The sequence below is a fragment of the Gigantopelta aegis genome, chromosome 4 (genome assembly GCF_016097555.1).
Source record: "Gigantopelta aegis isolate Gae_Host chromosome 4, Gae_host_genome, whole genome shotgun sequence".
NCBI classification, from domain to species: domain Eukaryota; kingdom Metazoa; phylum Mollusca; class Gastropoda; order Neomphalida; family Peltospiridae; genus Gigantopelta; species Gigantopelta aegis.
Genome location: NC_054702.1, coordinates 51,504,123 through 51,528,917, shown reverse-complemented (window position 1 = coordinate 51,528,917; position 24,795 = coordinate 51,504,123). Strand labels below are relative to the sequence as shown.

The 24,795-nt window shown below is 33.3% G+C and overlaps 2 protein-coding genes across 3 annotated transcripts in view; one reads left to right on the top strand and one right to left on the bottom strand.

The window, feature by feature from the left end:
- The window catches only part of LOC121370698 (transient receptor potential cation channel subfamily A member 1 homolog), a 55,153-nt gene extending 44,593 nt beyond the window's left edge, over positions 1–10,560 (top strand). Inside the window, exons 22-24 of the mRNA XM_041496110.1 lie at positions 832–900; positions 2,892–3,068; positions 4,039–10,560. Coding sequence (XP_041352044.1) covers positions 832–900; positions 2,892–3,068; positions 4,039–4,257 — 465 coding nt within the window. The 3' untranslated portion in view covers positions 4,258–10,560. The remainder of the gene's footprint in view (positions 1–831; positions 901–2,891; positions 3,069–4,038) is intronic.
- A 2,444-nt stretch (positions 10,561–13,004) lies between these two features.
- Positions 13,005–22,920, bottom strand: LOC121370697. 2 transcript variants are annotated; one of them, XR_005957720.1, is made up of 5 exons: positions 22,355–22,920; positions 21,415–21,563; positions 16,722–16,794; positions 14,788–15,209; positions 13,005–13,418 (listed from the first exon to the last, which is right to left on the bottom strand). XR_005957720.1 is itself a non-coding variant. In XM_041496109.1 (4 exons), the coding sequence occupies exons 1-4, from the start codon at positions 22,754–22,756 to the stop codon at positions 15,030–15,032; spliced, it is 804 nt and encodes a 267-aa protein (XP_041352043.1). In that variant the 5' UTR covers positions 22,757–22,920; the 3' UTR covers positions 14,722–15,029. The 2 variants fall into 2 exon arrangements, 1 of the variants encoding a protein (XP_041352043.1); XM_041496109.1 differs by lacking the exon at positions 13,005–13,418 and having other exon boundaries at positions 14,722–15,209.
- Positions 22,921–24,795: the final 1,875 nt, after the last annotated feature.

Sequence of the window (24,795 nt, the reverse complement as noted above, 5' to 3'; positions counted from 1 at the left end):
TTATTACCATTTGTTATGATTGTTTTGCCTATAAGATATTTCTAAAATCTTAGCTTATTCTAAGCAGGACACCATAAGTAATTGATCCCATGTGTCATTGCATATAATTATAAAGTATTGTGATTGGTGTTGTAAATAGATTTATGGTAAAAGTGTTCCTTCTCATAATGTTTTCTATCTCTTACATATACCATGTGCCATCATATGCAAGAATTAGCCAGTAGGGCCTCCACGAGTACTTGAGGGTCAAACTAGACCCGGACCCGAGTACCGACACTTACACTAGATGATGCTGAAACTAAGGAATAAAGTAAAATAGCATTATGCATCTTAATTCCAGTACTGAACATGGATGCCAAATCAGGCTATTTTATTGCATTCCACACACACTACTTTTGTTTTCCCTCCATTTCTCATAGCCGGATGAAAGCATATTGGCAAAATGACATAAAAAAATATCAGTAAAATGAGAGTGCTCTTTGCACGGGTACTTGAGTCCTGTAAATGGACTCGAGTCTTACTAGACCCAACCCATGCCCGAGTACTCGTGGAGACCCTATTAGCCAGTATATTGGATTACACAAATTAGGTATGACATTCTGCCAGGGGGTTGATGAATTTGATTGAATGTTTATTTCTCCTAAAAAGCACTTAAATCTTTATTTTTTTATTTAAAAAAAAAAAAAAAAAAAAAAATTGTGGTTGAGTGCTACTGTTTCCCAGTCCCCCATATCCTACATACATGATAACACATAATTAAATACATGTTTGAATGCAGTAAAATGTTCGAGGATTTGAATACTTTAAAACTGTGGTTTTCTTCCCCACCAGGTCGGTCTGGCTGTTGATGACATCAAGGCAGTACAGGAGCAGGCAGCTCTCAAGAGAATGGCAATGCAGGTAATTGTTTACCAAGGAGACTGCGCTATATTAAATTAAAGACTACTGGATTAATTTTTGACAAAAACCATGTTAGTGGGTACAAGTTTATAACATTTACTCGCATATATTCACTTAAATTTGTTATAAATATATAAAATAAAGTTCATATTTGAATTGTTAAGTATTATTTTTGTGTTTTTTAACATTTATACGACATTTTAGATCAGTTAATGTTGATTAAATGTAGACACAAAATCTAAAAGGTCACGTTTACTTACGGACATTTGTGGCCAGATGTCCAGTATTTATATCCCTTATTCCCAATAACTGTTTTTCTGACCAGACATTTTTTTTTAAACGAACTACGATTCATATCCCAATATTTGGTAATTTTCGTTGTTGGTACAACGATCAAATTTATTATCAAATTAGCTCTCACCATGAGCTATCGATTCCTCAAAAAAACTGTGACATACCGCCATAATTGTTTTTAAGCGAAAATACTTGCCGAAAACCACCTTTTCAACTAAAAATTCCCAGGTATTTTCCATTGAAAAACGAAAACCTAAAGCTACCATACTGTCAATTACTTAGTAACTGTTTCCTGAGTTGTATTATTTATTTCCGGTGAGTGTCATGTGCAGAACGTTGGGAAATATGAATGGGGAATGCTCTGTATACAGTTTACAATATACAGTATGTCGACTGGCATGACGTCGGGTGAGATGCATGTATCTTGCCTTTAGTAGTCAGAAGGTTAAACTTTTAACACATTTTAACAATCAGTGACGGGTACCCCAACATGCTTGTGTTAGGATTTATGTTCCCACCATTTCATTAATTTTGTTAATGATGTTTGCAGATAATTTTGCTGGAGCAAGTTTATTACAGTATGTTAGTTAACTTTAATTGCCTGAATGCAGCGTTCTGTGACTTTTTAAAATGAGTTATTGTACAAGTTTACAGTCGATTTGCTTAAACCTTCAGGGATATGTTGGTAAAGCACTTGGTGGTGAAGTAAAAACAGTTTCATTGTTTGGATATTCCGTTATTTTCATTACAGTTGTAGCATTTTAAAAATCTATCTTATAAAGTTGAGCCATTGCTCAACTCAGGAATAGGCTGATGGCGCTATAAAGAGATGGTTATTTGTTGTTTTAAATGATTTGTAAGAATAGTATAATGGTGGTGTTTTAACACAGATGGTTGATTAACACTAACGGAATCGACCTCGGTGGTGCAGTGGTTAAGCCATTGGATTACAGGCTGGTAGGTATAGGGTTCACAGCCCAGTATCGGCTCCAACCCAGAGCGAGTTCTTAAGGGCTCAATGCGTAGGTGTAAGGCCACTACATCCTCTTCTCTCTCACTAACCACTAACCAACTAACAACTAACTCACTGTCCTGGACAGACAACCCAGATAGCTGAGGTGTGTGTGCCCAGGACAACGTGTTTGAACCATAATTGGATCTAAGCACGAAAATAAGTTAAAATAATAATAATACTAACAGAACAGCTTTAACTACCCAACAAGAATACATGTACATGTATATCATGCTTAAATACGATGCTTAGTTTTATTATACACAAGTGAAGGTTTTGAAGGATATGTCTTAAAAGAGAGAAAGAAATGTTTTATTTAATGATGCACTCAACACATTTATTCACGGTTATATGACGTCAAACATATGATGAAGGATCACACAGATAATGAGAGAGGAAACCCGCTGTCGCCACTTCATGGGCTACTCTTTTTTGATTAGCAGCATGGGATCTTTTATATGCACCATCCCACAGACAGGGTAGTACATACTACAGCCTTTTATATACCAGTCGTGGTGCACTGGCTGGAACGAGAAATGGGGATCGATCCCACACCAACCGTGCATGAAGCGAGTGCTGTACCACTGGGCTACATCCCGCCCCTATGTCTTAAAAGATGCAGTCTTCCACACACACGATAATAATTATGATATAATTATATTTTTATATATTTCGTGAATTGCAGGTTGAAATGGCTTTGGATGTTGAAAGGATAATACCGGATTTTGTTCGCCGAAAGTTCCACATTCTGAAGAAGACGATAAAACCAAACATGATGTACAACAATCCTCTGTCGCGTCTCATCCATGCCGGATCCATCATGTCCTCTGAGGCTATACAGAAAGCTCTCAACCCAGAGCTGGTATGGTGTCTGCTTTTTATAGTGTATTATCTAGTATTTCTGTTATACTTAACCGGACCTCAATCAATAGCTTAGATTTGACTGGAGTAAAGAAAAAAAGACATCCGAACCAAAATGGTGAAGGAGAAAGAAGAAAGTTTTAGTCACGTGACCAGAACAGAAAACAGACACAGGATTCATTGGAAGATTTTAGCCATCCAGTTGGCTGTTGGGATATTTGAACCAGACTAATATCCCATGGGGAATATGCCATTGTTTGAGGTCAGGCTAAGTTTTCTAAAAAGAGAAAACAGTCAAAAGTTTTTTCTCCAGTTTTGTTAAATGCAAAACCAAATTAAAGGTATCTGATCACAGTTTGAAGAAATAGAAAATCTTGGGTTTTGGAGTTGTTATTTTTTTAAACCTTGGAGTAGCTAGGCCTACATAATCATATGCTTTGTTGTAAGGGACCACCATTCAGAATCGTCTTTATTTTCACAAGAACAAAGAGTACTCATTTTAAAAGTATGTCAGGGCAATTGTGAATTGTGATAATCGTGAATGACCACAACAAATACAAATGTACCAAGGTGGTAGAGGTAATCTTGTCCTTTTATATTCACGTGTCATCTTCATTCGGAAGAAGTTGATGTTTCAGTTGTCCAAATGACAAGATATGAATGCAAATTCCTTCCACACATGTACATGTAGGTACATGGTCTTTCTTTGCAAAACACCTCAACTGTTACAATTCTAATGTAACAGTTTTAATACCTAGTGCATAACATGATTTTTAATCCCCCCAAAAATAAAACATCAAGGCCTTTTATCTTTGTTATATATAAGAATTAATGCTAGATCATACCTTTTTATGAATTCAACCAGTTACTGCAGTTTGATAGAATTTGCAATAGAAGTGATCACAGTGCAGATAACAGTGCACATCATCACTGATACTAACGTTTAATAAAACCCATTTTGTTTTGTGCAGGATGAAATTGAGAAGGTCCAGCAGACCCAGGAGAAACAGGGTACGGATATAAAGAAAATGAAGCGCATTGTGAAAGACATTCAGGTCCAGAACTCGCGGATCGAGAGCATGCTGCGTGCCATCATCGCCCAGTCGGACAACATCACCTGGCAGGAGGAGGACTTCCAGGAGGAGGACGAGGAGATCGAGGAGGACCTCAACCAACTCATGGCCATCTAGTTGTCATGGCGATGGTCGGTGTCTTGACTTTTTACCTCAACCAGCTGATGGCTATCTAGTTGTCATGGCGATGGTCAGTGTCTGACGTTTGACCTCAACCAACTGATGGCTATCTAGTTGTCATAGCGATGGTCTGTGTCTGATGTTTGACCTCAACCAACTGATGGCTATCTAGTTGTCATAGCGATGGTCAGTGTCTGATGTTTGACCTCAACCAACTGATGGCTATCTAGTTGTCATAGCAATGGTCTGTGTCTGACGTTTGACACCAACTTCTATATAGCCACCATCTGAGACTTGCATGAGCTGCTGTATAGCAACTGTCAGTGTCTTACACCAACTGCTGTATAGTGACAGTAATGTGTTACACTAACTGCTATAAAGTGACAATTTATGTTTTACACTAACAGCTGTATAGTGACAGATTTTATGTTAAGCTAACGGCTATAAAGTGACAGTCTCTGTATTTTACCCTGTTATATAGTGACAGTCTTTGTTTCAAACTGTCATATTTTTTTATAGTGACTGTTTTACACCAACTGCAAGAGTTAAATAAGCTGTCTGCATCATGTTTAAATTACGAAGTTCACATTTCTGTTGGCCCTATATGGTTGCTAATCTTAGTATTTATTAATGACGGAGGTGAGTCATAAATATTAATGTAATGTTGCTTGATGGCATTGATAAACAAGACCCCACACTCCAAACCCAGACCAGAAATGGTGGGGGTGGGGGGTACAGTGCTTTAGCATCTTTGTAACTCTGCACTGGGACAGATTTGATGGCTTGTGTGTGTGTGGGGGGGGTGTGGGTGTGTGGTTAATAGACAGATTTAGGGGAAATAAGGCCTTGCATTAGGGCTACTTTAATTGATGAATGCTACCTAGATGTATTTTGATACACTTGAATTAAGAAATGTCTAAATCGGCTAACACAATTCAGATTATGGAGACAATTTTGCAGACCAAATAAATGAGCATTCATTTAGAAGCTGCTATTCAAAGTGTGTAAAGAATGTAAGCTGTAACCCAACAAAGTAAACATTTTATTTTTCTCTAGTAATACCAAAGACTTTTTAATGGTAAAAATGTGAAGTTGTTTTTAAGAGAAAAACATCCATTATTTATATTAAAAATACAAGTCAAGTATGTTTATAAAGGCCATCTAATAGATCTATTATATGTACAATACATGACCTTTATGCAAAGGTGGTCATTATGTACAAGTGAAAATACATGCCTTTGTACATAATAGGAATATCTTTTCTGAAGTGCCCTTTATAAACGGGTAATTGCTATGCAAGGTGGCCTTTATAGCAAATCTGACCATACATGTAAACACTCTATTCTGATCCTTGTTCAGTGAAACAATGCACCTGTTAAACATCAATGTTGTTGATGGGAACTTTATTTATAGTCTAGACGACACTGTACTTAGATGTAATGATCCATTTGCTCATTTGTCCATGTGATAATGGGAATTATAACCCTTAATGTTGATTATTTTTTTATACAAAACATCAAGAATGTGCATTTTTAACTCCTACTTAGTTTTATATATTTTATTCAATGTTTTTACATGATCAAACTAGTATATTATGTGAAGACGATGCAACAAGAATAGTGTAACTCACTCATTGTCAATAATGAGGCTTTGTTATTGTAATACCTACATCTTACATAGGGCGTGTCATATTGGAATGTACAACGTTTAATATTCGGAAACAAATTCTTGCTAATGTCATATACATTTGAGTACAAGTATTTTCAAAATTGTTTTCCCTTTTCCCTATATTAATCCAAATTAAAGTCATCGACAAATTTCTAAAACTTAATATGTCCATTGCACTGTGTAGGATGTGGTATAAATGTATTCAAAGATATTAACATGAACACAACATAGGCCCTACTTATTGACTGAATTTGTGCTGTCTGAAAATGAATTATTATATATTTATTTGATTGTTTTGTGTTAGAATGAAAATAAATAACTTTACTACATATACAATTAATTTTTATTAACAGTTTTTGTAAATTATAACCAAATCCCAATTTTCTCAAACTTACAAATGGTGGATTGCTAGGTTCTTGTACTGTGATCATTATTTCTACTAAGGTATACAAATTACCTAAACTAATCAGTCAAAATAAGCCTAGTTGATATTTTTACATATTTGTGTGTACTTGGTTACAGTTCCATTGTTGTAAAATGCCGATTTCAACAATTGTATATATTTTTGTATTACATGTAGGTATGTACTATATTAAGAATATAATGTAAAATTATTAAAGATTTTGTTGATACATTATAAAGATTCAGTCTCGAGAACAGCATAAATTTGAGAGAAAAAATAAGTACAAATGACGCAATTGATTTTCTGTAAAGAAATGTATTTTAACAATGTTTTTTTCTATTATTGTAACAGTTGTAGTTGTATTATTATAATATTGTGTTGTAATGTGTTTTGATACTTTTTATTGCCTTCTGTTTTATTTTAATATATGAATCAATTATCATAATAATTTTAGTGGTTTTAATATTTCTCACTTTTATAATTATAGTTATTTGACCATTGTTCTTTTTAAGAATCAGATTTCAAAACATGTACATTTTTTTATAATAATATTACATGTACCCCGGTATTATATATATTTTTTCTATTTCTGTTACCTAATGTGTATGCTAACCACAATTTTGACGAAATATCAGGTCTATGCGGCTTCTGACTAGCTCAGAAATGGTAGATCTGATAATAGAATTGGTTGACCAAATGTTTACTTAATAGATTGGAATTAATGTTTTTTCTTTTAATATCAGTGTTTTTGCATTTCAAAATAGTATTTTTGACTGGAAACACACATGAAGAAATATTTAAAGAAATAGGAGACTTGCTCACAATAACTGCTGATACATAAAGGTGCCAAATCTCGGATGCATTCGTCACACTATAGACAATCGCAGCAGCAGCTTTTGTATGTATCTTTCAACTTAACATTTGTATTGCTCCATTTCTAACAAACTTAAGTCTTACACAATAAAATGTGTGAATTAGTAGCACCTGTGGATACCATTTATGTTTTAAAACTTTAAATTAATTTTTAATTTTAAACCAGATTGTGGTATATGCGACATTTAATTCGGCAGAATTCATTCTTAGCACCAAAAAACCCTAACAACAAACAAAAAACCTGTTCAGTTTAGGAAAGATATTAATGTGTACCACAGGAATGGTCAGAATTTTAAATTTGGGGGCCACTGAAACAAACCCCCCATCATAATAAAACCTGTTAGGATTGTGGGGATGTGGGTAATTTCGGGCATGCTTCCATCAGAGAACTTTTCAAGCATGCCTGTCATGGGCATAACCTCTTGACTTTGCCAGAGTTCTGTCCATGACAGGGACTGTTAAGATTGCAAGACAGGCCAATATATAAGGTAGAAGGAGAAAATGATATCATTGGAGTAGTGGAGGCTATGCCAATGATGTGTACATGCTTTTCTGTCAGAGATTAGTCTAATTCACAGGGTATATTATTTGAATGTAAAATGTTAAAGTTTGAAATATTCAAAATAACTTACCGTAAAAATAACCAATGCCAATGCCTGTTTATTCTCATTTCAAAAATAAATAGCCATGTAAATGTCACAACAGGTCATTAATTTAACTGGATGTAAATAATCGTATTCACCAGACTCGTTGGCTGTTTTATAAATTATCATCACAACAATTGACATGCAGTTATTTTGGTCACCATATTTCCTGAAATTGATATTTTGTGTCTGTTCTTAATTTACTATAGATAATGAAACCAGTAGTATAATTGGATGACACATGTAGAGCCGGAAAAACCTAAGTATACGGTATGGGCATTGGCTTGAAAACTCTGCTGTATGATAAAGATTATCACTTGAAAGGCCAGATCATCTAGTTGACACGTGTTTCTACTGTTTAAGCATAAACTGAGATGCAGGTGAGGATGTACAATATGTACATTACTACTTCGAAACTGAAGCAAAGAACAAATATTGCATATTTAACATACGGGTTATCATTACAGTAACTGTAGTTTTAATAGACCTATTTAAAAATTACAGGCAAAATAAATGCTGGTTATTTAATGGTCATTCATTTTTCACACATTCAGATATATTATGCATAATATTGCTTACTAATCATAAATTTTTCAGAAATTGTTTTGCTTATGCAAGTGTTATCAATATTGTGCAAGTTTTACACATAACTAGGATAATCTTTAATGTGCTAATACTGAATAACTGAAATAGGAATCATTGTTAGTGTTGGCTTGCTTTGTTTATTTTGTTACACAGAGTTAATTGAAATGATAAACAGCAATATTTAATACCTCTGATTGTCAATGTTGAAGAAAAACATATTTCAACAATTTCAAATTTTTTTCAGTGTTCTGTAAACGTGTATTAATTTATATACATAATATATATATATATGTATGTATATGTAGACTATCCAAATGTGCCACAAAGTGTTGTATTTAATTCATAAAGCAAAATAACAGTTCAAGTTGTCTCTTCAATCATAACAGACACCTGTCTCTATATATAACTTTTAATTATATTTAATTAATATATGTATATGTTAATTTAGGATTTTCCTTCTGTTGCATCCCTTTGGTCATAATTGCTTATTTAGTTCACATAAAAAAATGTATTATTCTTCATTTTAACACTCAAAGCTGGACACTTTTCCACTCTGTTACATAGTATTAAGAAACATAGGGACAGATTTATATGTTGTATGAAAGCAGTAACCTTTGATATTGACAACATGACAGTTCATACAAGCAGTTAGCTGCAGATTAGTAAACAATATTAGTTTGACTTATTTAATTAATAATTAATTACATTAAATAGCTAGTAAACTATGATTCTCCGAAAATTGGGTAAAACAGTTGTACAAACTAACATTTTTATTTTCTAAGACCAGCTTGTATACTAGACCAAGTTGAGTTTTACCATAATTGCATTTACATTACTGTAGTCTCAATTGTGTTTTATTAGTACAATGTACTAACATCATTCATGTGAGTCAATAATATTGTTAATACTTAGTTGTACTATCCAACTTGTAACTTGTAAATTAATATAATTGTGTAAACCTTGTAAAAGTGATATAGCAAGTATAGTCCATGTATATGTATTATTTATACTGATGTCTGATGCAACCGATTATACTACAGGGGAAGGTTTGGCATATCATTTCTAAACTCTTGCCTAATTGGCAAAAGTCTGCTGACCTTTAATTAATTAATTTTGTTGACTTTACATAATTATATGTCCATATTTTATGTTTATGAGATAATAGCCCATGGCAGTCGGGACATTTTACACATTTGAATAATTTCCCCATTTAGTTTCTAAAAGTACTAATCAAAATTATACCCAGGTGATTTTCCAGTCTTATATACTAGTTATGAAAATCCTTGCAATTATCATGACCTGTTATGGTATTCAAACAACCGGTACCTAAAATGACAATAAACAATAAACGATCTGTTATAGATAGAAATATGAGATTTATTTACAATTTTACTGCAAAACATATGTAATATGAAACAGACTATAACACCAAGTTTGATATTGAACACCTTGAGATCACCCCTCTGCTTAGCTTAGTACTTGTGATTTCACCTGTCAAGTGTAATCAACATAAACCTGGGTGCTATAGTCTGTTCCAAATTACATATGTTTTGCAGTAAAATTGTAAATAAATCTCATATTTCTATCTATAACAGGTCATTTATTGTCTCTTTTTTTTACCGATGTTTGAATACCATAACAGGTCATGATAATACTGACACATCTTTATGTTTTTTATTCCAGGGATTTTCATAACTAATATATAAGATTGAAAAATCACCTGGGTATAATTTTGATTAGTACTTTAGTTCATTCTAGTTTTGTTTATGATGGGTAAAGGCCTGCTTTTCCATAATTTAAAAAATATTGCTCATACAAATTATACATATTATTTTTACATCAGTGCCTTTTGTTGCATTGTCTCAAATGAGTTGTCAGCTTTATTATTACATTAAAAAACATTTCTTTACACATTAATCTCAAGCTGATGCCTACTTTTGTCAAATGTTTATGAATCTATGTTTCTCATACACTTGTATATTTTATATGTATATGTTATATTATTCTAAACAGTATCATTTCACTTATTCATGTTACATATTTTAAAATATATGAATGTTTATATCACCATGTATCGATACATAGACAACAGTTACTGTGATCAATAAAAATGCATGTACTTCTTTATCATCTGTTGAATTTAATTTACTGTTCTTGAATGAAGGCATTGGCCCTAGATGCATGTATTAGAGAAACAAAAATAGTTTTGATGATCAAAGGTTATTTACAGCCCATACCTTCAAGGTGCTATATCATAGTTAAACTGCCATAATTCACTATTTAGAAATTTATTTGTGGTAAACTTTACAAATGAATTGATCCCACACATAATCTTTGCATAAATAACTTGGGAGATGTTGAAATTGTAATGTTTATACATGTACACGTACATGCCATGTAGTGCATTCAGTAGAACTAGATAATGTGTTATTACATTTTATGAAAATGGAGAATCATGGTATCTAGCACATTGACTGTTGACAGCTAGATATAGGGCCTGTCAGAGACAGATGACTTTCACCGACAGCTACATGCAGATATAGGGCCTGTCAGAGATGAATGACTTTCACAGATGGCAAACTTGTCGTCAACATACTCCTGGTATAACATTACACGATGTTTGCTGTGACTAAATATGACCAATTCCATTAGTCCTCTAATGATTCTCCATTTAAAATGTTTTTAAAATTCTACCCGAGTCAGTTACATTATTTTGTTGTAAAATTTTTTATGGGTACATAGTTGAAGGTATAATTAATGTTTACATTTCAAAGCAAAAATGAATAAATATATTTAGCTGCAAGCTGCCATCATACAAGTTTAAATTATCAATTTTGGCCAATTCGGTGTCTGACCATTGTGTTTTCAAACTCAAAATGCATTCTATGCTAAACTGAAACAAAAACAAAAATGAAGTTCTTGTTTTAACCACTAGAACAAAGTTTTATTAATAATTGGCTGTTGGATGGCATTTGATACTTCTGACATATATAAAGAAAACGTGCTACATGTTTATATTGGTAGCAAAGAAGCTTTTGATATACACCAATTGTGTGGTTCGGAATCAAGGAATCTATAGTGCCAGTGATTTTAAAACAAATTAAGAAGTGGTGAGAAAAGCATGTTGACATGGTATTGGTGTGTGAAATTATTTTTTGTTACGCTGACATACTATAATAGTGGTCCTTGTGGTGCCATCCAGCCCCATAACCAGTGCCAACCACTGAGTTAACCACTATAAGAGTTAAACGTTTTTGTGTTCAACAACACCACTAGAGCACACACAGTAATTAATCATCGGCTATTAAATGTCAAACATTTGGCAATTTTGATTTATAGTCTTCAAAGAAAACCTGTTACATTTTTCCATTAGTAGCAAGGGATCTTTTATATCCACCATCCCACAGACAGGACAGCACATACCATGGTCATTGATATACCAGTTGTGGGACACTGGTTTTGGGACAAGAAAACCCCAATCAGAGAATGGGTCCACCGAGGAGGTTCGACCCTGTGACCAAATCACCTGTTGTGAACGCTCTATCGACTGGGCTAGATCCCGCCTACTACTATAGGAGATGCTAGTAACTGATGTGGTGGGGGTGGTCAGTTACTAAATAATTATAATATCAAAGTCCTGCAGTACGAACTGTCCCAATAACAATATGAATTATGAGTTGCATTCTTGTGAACTTTCCAAAGAAGTGGTTGGAGTAAAAAAAACACCTAAATATTCCTCCAAATCCAATTATTTTGTTTATCCCCACCCATGCCTCTGATGCCTGTGGTAATATATGAATTATGAGCTGCATTCTTGTGAACTTTCCAAAGAAGTGGTTGGAGTAAAAGAAAACACCTAAATATTCCTCCAAAATCCAATTATTTTGTTTATCCCCACCCATGCCTCTGATGCCTGTGGTAATAGATTTATCTGCAATGTGTTCTAGACAAAGATAGATGTGATGTTTTCTTAATGGGTTTCATGTTTCATTAGCATTATGTGTTGTTTTATATGCACATTTGCAATAACAAGCTACCACCTGCCGTGGATTTTACAGCTGAAGGGTGCTTTAACTTAATAAGTGTTAAATCCAGAAAATGTTAGAAAAACGAAGACAACCAAATAACTTGCTTGTTTAATAATGCTGTTCAAGGTTACAGTGATTATCCCAAAATGGATTAAATACTTTTATATCACTGACATAAACCAGTGGAAAAGAAAAAGTAATATATATATATATATATATGTCGGCCTAATACAATATACAGTAATATATATTATATACCTGAAATATACCTGAGACATGTTCTAAAGCAAAGAAGAAACCCATTTTTACATGACTGACTACACTGTTCAATAGCATCAATTGCTTTTATACACATTAACCCAATGACAGGATAACACATTCCATGGCTTTTAATACATCAAATTGCATAGACCTAACCACATCTATGACCAGCTTGAACTGAACTTGGGACAAACAGGCTGTCCAGCACACTCTTATGAAAATGTAGGATTGAAAATGTAGAAAAAAGTAGGAAAATAGAAGAAAACAGGACAAAACTAGGACTGAAACAGCACGTTTTTATAATGTATTATAGAGCAATTGACAGATTATACTGGATTAAATCATTGTTATTAGCCCTTACTTTTCACACACAAGCAATATGCACACTTTTACAGACATTTGCAGCATTTTAAAATTGCATGTAGCAATATAAAATAAAAAAGTAGGAAAAACTAGGTATTTTGGAGAAAAAGTAGGAAACGTAGGATCACTGGACAGACTGCAAACAATTCAAAGAAATGCTCTGTGATTAGTAAACTGTATATATAAATGCACAATATTGTTTATTTTTAACACACGAACACCAGAATTGGTTACACATCTATTTAATACAAAATCATCCACCATTATCTGCACACATTATACAGTGTTGTCCAACTTCACTGAAACCAGGTTGATGCAACGACTAACAGAACACTGTATAATAAAAAAAAAAAAAATATTAAAAATATATAATTATATACATATACATATACCTATACATATACCTATACATATACCTATACACACAGTCGAATCTCATTGGCTCGGACTCGGAAGAGTCGAATACACTGCAAAGCTTGAACCAAAACGAAGTCCCAAGTTATACTTGCATGTTGGGTCGAACACTTTCTCGAGCACCATTGGGGTGAAAGCCAAAGGGATTCAACTGTGTGTGTGTGTGTATGTATGTATATATATATATACATATATATACATATACATATATATATACATATATATACATACACATATATATATACATATATATACATACACATACATACATATACATACATATATATACATACATATATATACATATATATACATATACATATACATACATACATATACATATACATATACATATACATATACATATACATATACATATACATATACATATATATATATTGCAAAACATGTTAGTATGTCTTTAAGGCAATAATACTGCAGGCTCAATTTTACACAAGCTTCCTGAATCTTTTCTGTTTATAAATTTCCAGTAATAATGAGAAACCTGTACCAGGGTTCATTACCCAAAAGAAGGTATAAAGAGCTAAAACACATTTTGGTATATACAGGTATGAATGTGCGTGTTATATGATTAGCTCACTTTATATGGAACATCTCACTCGAAACAAAAGACAATGGAATACTGTAAAACAATACAAATGTAATAAATTCTGAAGTTTTCCTTTTGATAAATAAAATTATGTGAAATGCCATGATAATTGTTGGTTGGTAAGAAACAGAACAGAATATTTGTGGCCGTTTAATACCATTTAAAAACATATCTAACTTAATTTTGCTTGTTAGATATCTTTTTAAACTTGTAAGATAAATGATATCAAATGGCCATATAGTGTCCTCTGGATATTAAATAATTGAAAACTCAATATTCTATGTATTGCTCAAGAATGTCATGTATAAACCATCTGACCTATTCAGTGTTTCTGCCAGAAAGACATTTTTGGGTATGACGCTATCGAATTGAATGTAACCACAGTCAACAGGGTGTATGACTTGCCTCCCCCAGAAAGAAAATGGGTAAAGTTTAGGGTTGGGGTTAAGAAAATCATACACTAATGATAAGAGTAATTCATTTTGTCAAAAGGTTAACTTAAACAAAAAATTTTCAAAATGTTTGGTGTATGACACCATACCCATTTTACCCTCTGGCAGAAATCCTGCTATTACAATTATTTTAACGGGACATAATAAAGTGAACCCATAATATCAACTTTAATTTTATTGAAGAGCCAAATATTCATTAAAAATTATTTTCTTTTTATTAAATTACCTGAATTGATCGTCCTATGTCCACATGACCCATCACTGAATCGGGCCGCTGTTTGATGAGCATGGATCGAAAAATTACATTTTAAGATTTTTTTTATCTAAAACTTCTCAAAATATTTCCTACAAATCCATAGGTCCTAAACAAATCAAAACCTTCCAAGACATTTTTAAATATGAGAAAACCAAAAATGCCCCAATAGCACCGTTTCGTCTTGTTTTCTGTCAGATAGTGTTTATGACGCGTCACCACTGTTTCTTGTCCTCATCAACAACTTCAAATGTAGCTTTCCACACTCGGAGTTTCACAGCAATTCTCTCCTTTTGTGTGCGCTCTGGTAACACCTTCAGAAGCTTGACTCTCTTAATTCTCAGTTTGTCTTCATTTCGTTCAACAATCACGTCCACGTAATCACTCTCTTCAATCTAACAACAAAAAACATTCAGTCAAAAACCCCACCCAAGAAAGATGTGAAAGGTTTAGAATGTCAAAGTTTAAAGACCAGCTTAGTACATTGTACGTACAAGCAAAAAGTATCACCCGTATATAGAATTCAGACTATTGAGAAATGAAACATTGCATCACGCCTTTATAGGTTTTACAAACATAAATTCAGCTAACCCATTTCATTTTTGCATTACCCATTATGTCCATGTCAATGGTCCACTATTGTCCGAACCAAATTGTTAACAACTACGAAAAATTACTCTCCTACCTTTAATTGCCGTTAGATTTCCTCCAAAGTTTGTCCAAACACAAATCTTGAAAAAACCATTACAATGACACAGATTCCACATACCAGATGATAACCATGTCACCTATATCGACTTCGCTGAGAGCGCATAGGGAAAAAAGCATGTAATTTTGTATCAGCTGCCATTTTGACTTTTTATGGAATATTCTTCAAGAGGGGTGAAAGGATAGGACTTAATCTAACAACGTCATAACATGTTATGATATAAAAGCAAACGTGATGACGTCATTTAATTTTTTATGATTATTATTATTATTATTATTTTAATGATACCACTAGAGATCATCGATTAATTGTGTCACATACTTTGGAGGCTTTCACCCCTCTTGAAGAGTATTCCATAAACAAGCAACATGGCAGACTGCAGAAAACTGCATGTATTTTTCCCTATGCAATCTCAGCAAACACAATATCGGCAACATCATTGCAGTCTCGTGTGTGGAATCTGTATATTTATAGTGGTTTTTTTTGCAATTTGTGTCTGGACAAACTTTGGAGGAAATCTAACGGCAATTAAAGGTAGGAGAGTAATTTTTTGTAGTTAACAATTTGGTTCGGACAATAACTTTTACACAAACAATAAATAGGTTCTGCCAAATTAGATTTGCATGAACAAATTGCAAATGGAATTATTGTTCTGGCAATTTTCAGAAAAATGTACACTCATTTCGTATTAGTCAAACAATGAATAAAATTTGTGCACTCGTGTTGGAGCTCTCCAAAAATTCTATTCCTATCTGAACTGAAAACATGTATTCACACAACTACATGTACCTGTAATTCTATACTAAAGACACTGGCCTGAGTTTACAACTATTGTAAGATGTTTCTGACTAACAAATTTAAGCCTTTTATGACGACTACTATTACATATTAATTACATGTTTTGTTTATTTAGAACACCATGCAGTGTCTGTACAACTGATGTCTTTGTGGTTGTGTCCTGATATTTGTAGCAGTAATTATTGTTAATTTTTGTACATTCGAAAAATTATTGGAAGGTAAAATCTGGTTTAAGCTACTACAAACATTAGGACAAAAACCTTGTTTATACATATACTGATATTATGAACAGGAATTTAGTATGTTTAGTATGTAATTTTAGTCATAAGAAGGATCTGTTAGTCGTAAACATGTTACAACGACAGCAAACTCCGAACACACCCTTTAAACGGTGACTAACCACTTTGCTTTTCTTCAGTAACTTTGCACCATTTAGCTTCAGACAGCTCTTGAAAAAAATATCATCCACAGTGCTGCAGAGAAATTGAAATGTGTGTAACCATATATATGTGTAATGTATTAGAGTTGTGAATAGGCTGGAATGTCAACAGTCATCCATCATTATGGATTAAGCAATCAGTTAGAACATATATCAATGACTGACAAACAGAAATGTTATGTCCACTTTTTACCAAAATGAATAAAGTTCACTCTTTTTATTATAATTTTTATTGCTTTCATTTTATTATAGCAACATTAATTAAAATATTAAATTGTTTTGCCTTAATTTTATTACTCAAAATTTTTCATTATCAAATACTACTATTGTAGTATTTGATAATGAAAAATTTAAGAAAATATTGCAATTCAGACTAAGTGTTTAATTTGGAATCGTTCCGATGGAATGCAGTTCTAACAAGATGAAACAATACAAAATACATCGAAAAATTTCATATTGTCCTTTTTTTTATCATCAAACTTCTCCCATTTTACCTGGAAAGGGTGAAGTCACTTCTCATACTTTGTCAGTTCTAAATTAGTAACAAAAATGGTATTTATTTGTAGGTGGTATAGATATATATATATATATATAGAAACACACACAGTGAGACCTCAATGATATATCTATATACACAGTGAGACCTCAATGGTATATCTATATACACAGTGAGACCTCAATAATATATCTATATACACAGTGAGACCTCAATAATATATCTATATACACAGTGAGACCTCAATAATATATCTATATACACAGTGAGACCTCAATAATATATCTATATACACAGTGAGACCTCAATGATATATCTATATACACAGTGAGACCTCAATGATATATCTATATACACAGTGAGACCTCAATAATATATCTATATACACAGTGAGACCTCGATAATATATCTATATACACAGTGAGACCTCAATAATATATCTATATACACAGTGAGACCTCAATGGTATATCTATATACACAGTGAGACCTCAATGGTATATCTATATACACAGTGAGACCTCAATAATATATCTATATACACAGTGAGACCTCAATAATATATCTATATACACAGTGAGACCTCAATAATATATCTATATACACAGTGAGACCTCAATGATATATCTATATACACAGTGAGACCTCAATGATATATCTATATACACAGTGAGACCTCGATAATATATCTATATACACAGTGAGACCTCGATAATATATCTATATACACAGTGAGACCTCAATAATATATCTATATACACAGTGAGACCTCAATGGTATATCTATATACACAGTGAGACCTCAATGGTATATCTATATACACAGTGAGACCTCAATGGTATATCTATATACACAGTGAGACCTCGATAATATATCTATATACACAGTGAGACCTCAATAATATATCTATATACACAGTGAGACCTCAATGGTATATCTATATACACAGTGAGACCTCAATGGTATATCTATATACACAGTGAGACCTCAATGGTATATCTATATACACAGTGAGACCTCGATAATATATCTATATACACAGTGAGACCTCAATAATATATCTATATACACAGTGAGACCTCAATAATATATCTATATACACAGTGAGACCTCGATAATATATCTATATACACAGTGAGACCTCAATGGTATATCTATATACACAGTGAGACCTCGATAATATATCTATATACACAGTGAGACCTCAATAATATATCTATATACACAGTGAGACCTCAATAATATATCTATATACACAGTGAGACCTCGATAATATATCTATATACACAGTGAGACCTCAATAATATATCTATATACACAGTGAGACCTCAATAATATATCTATATACACAGTGAGACCTCAATAATATATCTATATACACAGTGAGACCTCAATGGTATATCTATATACACAGTGAGACCTCGATAATATATCTATATACACAGTGAGACCTCAATAATATATCTATATACACAGTGAGACCTCAATAATATATCTATATACACAGTGAGACCTCGATAATGCAGACTCCAGTAGTTCAGAAACCCCACCGTAAGGAAGGAAGGAAGGAAAGGAAGTAAATGTTTTATTTAATGATGCACTCAACACATTTTATTTACGGTTATATGTGCCCACGTTAAGGACACCCGAAATACAAAACGAACTTTACACTATATAAATGGGTTCGTTAATCTGGATATTCAACTTCCGGAAAAAACTGCTTCACTTGACTGGATGTAATTTCTTCCAACAGATCATTTGATTAGAAACAAATGAATAACTTGCTCCGAGTTTGTTTAACCATGGCCAGTAAGCAATGATAGTCACCACCATGGCCAGTAAATACCAGCAGACAACTAATTTGTGCCTAAATGGCAGCAGATGGTTAAGTCTCACACGGCGTGATGTAGGCCAGTGGTAAAGTGCTCGCTTGATGCGCGATTGGTCTCGTTCCAGCCAGTGCACCACTACTGGTATATCAAAGGCTGTGGTATGCACTATCATGTCTGTGGGATGGTGCATAAAGAAGATCCCTTGCTATTTATGAAAACAAAATGTAGCAGGTTTTTTCTCTATGACTACAGGTCAAAGTTACCAAATGTTTGACATCCAATAGCTGATGATTAATAAATCAATGTGCTCTAATGGTGTTGTTAAACAAAACAGACTTTAACCCTGAGTATATTTAATTGTTGGTTCTTTGTTCGGTAGTTTTCCTTCAACTAGGGAATGACATGGTTCACTGATGTAGAATACCGTTTTGTTAACATTTTCATTGCCATTATAAAATGTAATTAATAAAATTAAGACAAACAGTCACTAGTAAAACATAAGTAATCCAAAGAAATGAAAGAAATTTGTCAGTATAAACAAGTTTAAAAATTCAAAAGTCCAGTTAGTAAATAACTTTGAAAAGTAAATTGTTGTTTTAAAATATACTTTAGAATTATTTTTTATCAATAGATATGATCAGTATTTTCGGAATATAATTTTTTTATTTTTTTTTTATTTAAATATAAATCTGTATTTGTTGCTTTTTTATTGATTTGCCATTAAAGGAAAAAAAGTCCTTAGATATGATTCAGTACTACGGAAATTTATTAAAGCAGACCACTCCATCCAGATTGACGAGGTTCCACTATATATATATATATATAATACCTCTCAAAACACTATAAACCAGAATTCCCTCAAAACCGGATGTTTTTCGCGGCCCCTATCTGAATATCGGTTTGGAGAGAACCTCTCTAAACTGGATACTTTGCAGGGCACAATATTTCACGCGAACCATCGTTCTGTTCGCGTGTCGGTTACGCAAAATTAAATTTACGCGAACAGCAAATCGGTTATGTCGTGATCTTTAGACGTTCAGAAATTAAAACTTGCAGACTTCACGATTACAAGACGTGTATTCATGCAGACATACTACTAGTATTCTGACAAATGTTTAGACAGTATATTGCAAGGGTTGTGACTTGCGACCAAAGGCTCAGTATAGAGTCGAGCCAAAAGTTTTAAAGAAATGTGCACGGACCGCTAAGGCACCTAAATTATCTGGAGCTATTCTATTGCGTTTGGTGGCACTAATACACTTCCGTACTAAAGGAATATATGTAGACATACTATTGAATTGCCTATAATTCTACAAAGGTTGAAAATGGTTTTAACGTAAACAAAAATGCAAAAATGTCACAAAAGCTGAAAAATACTAACATCGAATAATGAGCTTTAAATAACAAACATTTGGAACGTCACTGTAGTATAGAAGTACCATCGATAAAGTGAAAGTTGCATCGCCACTGCAAAATATCAGTGTCAAAATGTGGTCTTTCTTTTTATGTTATTATAAGATTTATTTTTATTAATCTAATCATGCACCAATGAGTAGCCTATTATAGTTCAGAGGAACTGTACATTTGTTGTTTGAGTTTTTGGTGGGGTTTTTTTAATCTGCTGTATACTAAATTTTACATATCAGTGACAAATGGTAGCCTTTATTTGTTATTTATAAAAGAAAATTATTAGTCTAATCATGCATATGGGCATTTTTCCTCCAAATGTATCTATTTTGTTTCAGTACTGGGCTGATATTTTGTCCTTTTACAATAGTGTTAACTTCCGCAAGCTGCACAGAGGTTCTAGAATACGGTGGGCCGATGCCCGAGGACAGCGGTTTTTAGATTCGGGCAACTAAAAATTACTTTTTGCGATCCCGATGGCAAGTGCTGAATAATAATAATAATAATAATAATAAATCTACAACGCTACGATCGTACGAAAACAAAAGAAACGTCTACAAGTCACTTCTTTCAATTTGCAATCATTAAAGAAACTGTTTTATAAAATGTTTTCTTTTGTACTTTGTTTAAACTTTGTTTGAGCTAAAAATTATGTATTTAAAATATAATTTTAACGTAACTTTGAGGTAACCGATCAGGTAATCCACAGGTTATGGAAATATAATTCATGTAACCGAACAATCGGTTACCTAGGTATTGTCCACTGCTTTGTTTGGTCCCGAAGGTGTCCAGTTTATAGGAGTTTCACTGTATATATAATATATATATACACACACACACACACACGGACACATATGTATATATGTACATGTATATATGTAGAAATATTTATATAATAAAACTACAAGTATGCTGCTCACTTGCGAGACAGGCCAAGTCCAGTGCTTACAATAGCATCGGCTCGGAGTGACTTGACAAATGCCTTTCTGTCCTTGTAACCAGGCGGGAAATCAGACACTTCATCCTCGGCATCACTTCCTTCAGATTCTTCATCACTTGAACTAGATTCCTGGACACACAAACAAATAAAATGTATATAAATATAATTAAACATCTAATTATTTTAAAGATCCTTTTCATTAACATGAAATACCACAATTCTTGACCAATATCTACATGCACCTTAAATCAACACCATTTACATGTGTACAGGGCTGCATAAAGTACTCACCCACTCGCCAAATTCTGATGGACGAGTTAAAAAATGCAACCACCAGTCCGATGGTCTACCTGTCTTTTTGACTTGGTTTGCCACGTGATGTTGATCACTTACCAAATGTCCTTAATAATGTTTTGTCAATACATGTATATCTAGATATATAATTTGAAGTGAAGACACTGTATATTATAATATTGTTAATAATATATTGTTCTATAGACTGGCGGACTAGTAGAAATTCTGGCAGGCTAGTAAAGTTTAGTTAATTGGTTCTGGTTCGGCAGACTAGTTAATTTTTCATTTCTGCACCCCTGGTATATGTATTCCATGATGAACTGTACATAGAACTGATAAAATCATGACTTTTCAAAATGTATACATTATACATGTATATAAGCAAATGAGAAAATTATAACTTATGATTCAATTGCATCAGTTTGACATATCTGAATCTGTATTTGAATATGACTAAAAACAGCCTCACAAACTATTCGATTGCTTCCCAAAATGGTAATTCGGTTTACTGTGTAGCATAAAAATCAGTCTAGCGACCGTTAGCAAGTGGTTGACTGAACTTACTCCAGAATTGTATGTGTATGTGAACTGTGAAGGAAATGTACACCAATTAACATGATACAAACCTCACTACTGGGTTTCTTGTTTTTGTACTCTCTCCTTTGGTTAACTTGATTGGTGCACGTCAACAGCAACATATGATGGTGACCAGCACTTCCACCCTGTGTACTATTGGATGGTATCATTGAACGACAGAGCTTGCCATAGCTGTGTATATCAAACATTCTTGAGCCCAAGTTTGTCAGAAAACTCGACATTCTCGAGATTGCTACACAACTATCGACATTTTTGTGTTTGTTATGTAATAATCTGTATTTGTTTTTTTCTTGAGAATACACTGTGTGGGAATTAAAAATGACGCTACTCAAACTAGAAATGTATTTGAAACCGTATGTTTCAGGTCGACGGCACAAAACTGTTTCAAGATGACTTTTGGAAAGCGAACTCCAAAGCCAAAGCCGAGTCATTTCTTTTTATATTGTTTTTTTCAAAATGACAACCACTGATTGTTACCATATACAAGATATATTAATTAATGAATGCGTTGATAAAATTTTTTTTACAAGCCGTGCTTTTAAATCATGCATAAAATGATAAAACAATCTCAAAATAAAAGTCACATCGAACAAAGGAAGCGGATGTCATCTTTACGGAAGTAGCAGCAGTGGCAAGTATATTCTTAAAATAAAACTGCTTCGTTCAGCCAGACCGAGCGGGAAAACGTCCACTAAACTGGTTTATGCGCTTCACAGTAAACCAAATGGCCATGTTGGGAACCAATCAAATAGTTAGCGAACGTTAGCCAAACGTTTGCTAGCTGAACGTGGAAGTGAAATATCGCCGCACCAGAGTAAGATGAGAAAACCGGATCGGATAAAATAATTTCTTATATTTCTTGCGTAAAATGTTATACATGCTACAAAATATCATTCTGAAACATTTCCCTTGCTAATTTTGAGATTAAAGGAGAAATTGTATAACATTTAGGTGCTTTTTTTGTTTCTTCCCCTCCGAACTGGGCTGTTCTTACAACTTGTAGTGCAAGTAGGCCTACCCCTAAAACAATATCTATTGGGTGGACCCTATTATTATTATTATTATTATTATTATTATTATTGAAACATATTTTATTGCCTTTTAAACCCCCACACAAATGGATTAGGCACAAGTTATACAACCTAGTAGGCCTCCATAATACATACATATCACGACAGTAATATGTTTATGCAATTTAAATATGAACAGAAATATTATTGAAAGAGAGAAAGAAACACGAAAGAAAGAAAGAAAACACAACACACAAATAAGGGGCCGTCCATAATTTTCAACATTTTCACGAGCTTACAAACTGTACGCGGGGGAGGGGGGGGGGGGGGTAAGGGGCCAGCGTACACTTTTTAAACATGAAAAATGTCAATCAACATTTTTCATTTGGGGATGTACACTTTTAGAGGGGGGGGGGAAGGGGTGGTCAAAAGTGTACGGTTTGTACGCTCGTGAAAATGTTGAAAATTATGGACGGCCCCTAAGGCATCGCAATGATTACGTATATTAATAATTATTTAAAAAAAAAAAAAAAAAAAAAACGTTGACACATTGACCCAGCAACAATGTAATTACAATAATAAATAATTAACGGGCCGAAACATTTATCTTGACGAACTAGGTGGACTCGAGGTAAGTATAAATAATAATGTCGACTATATATAGCCACATAATTATAATTACACATCGGAGTATTGTTAGGTGTTACGTGTGGTCATATCTAGCTTAAAATAACTGATAAAACACGCACACGCACATAAACACCCATGTACACAGCCCCATGTACGCACGCTCACGTACGCGCGCACACATACAAATAAACAGACGTACACGTGCACGCTGTCACACAGGCACACGGACACTGACACGTACTCAGACAATAACAATAATAAATAAATAAATAGAAAACTGTCACTTGGATTAAATGACACAACTTTTATTGTGTAATGGGTTATAATTATTAGAAATTAAAATAATAACATTTCTGGGGTTTATTTAAAATATATATCATGGGTGAACTAGTTTCGATTAGCATTCGGTTCAAAAGCATATCAATCTTTATAAACAAACACTTTTTATTCAAATAGCTACCTTTTTATTAGTATTTCTACGCTTCAAAAGAACACTAAACTGGCCGCTATGTAGCAAAGATCACCACACGTGCGTCAAAAACTAGCATGCATTAGCAGTAAATATTGTTAACTACGTAACCTGTTTCGGCGAGTGAAACGTTGGTATAGCTTACAGCCAAAACTTTACAACACAAAACTTTTCAGTGTTTTATCAAAACATGTGTGTTGTTCAACAAAACATGTGTGTTGTTCAACAAAACATGTACTTATAATAATTTATAAAAAATATTTTAAATATTTTAAGACAAATTACAAAATGGAGTCCTCGAGACAGCATTTTAGGAAAACGAATATAACAATTCTGATGTCTTGCGATCGTGTTATATGTT

Excerpts from the sequence above, each read along its gene's own strand:
- LOC121370697 (XM_041496109.1), bottom strand. The coding sequence starts at position 22,756 with ATGACTCGGCTTTGGCTTTGGAGTTCGCTTTCCAAAAGTCATCTTGAA. Across the intron at positions 21,564-22,354 it reads ACAAGAAACCCAGTAGTGAG|GAATCTAGTTCAAGTGATGA; the intron begins GTTTGTATCATG and ends TTGTGTGTCCAG. Across the intron at positions 16,795-21,414 it reads GGACTTGGCCTGTCTCGCAA|CACTGTGGATGATATTTTTT; the intron begins GTGAGCAGCATA and ends ATTTCTCTGCAG.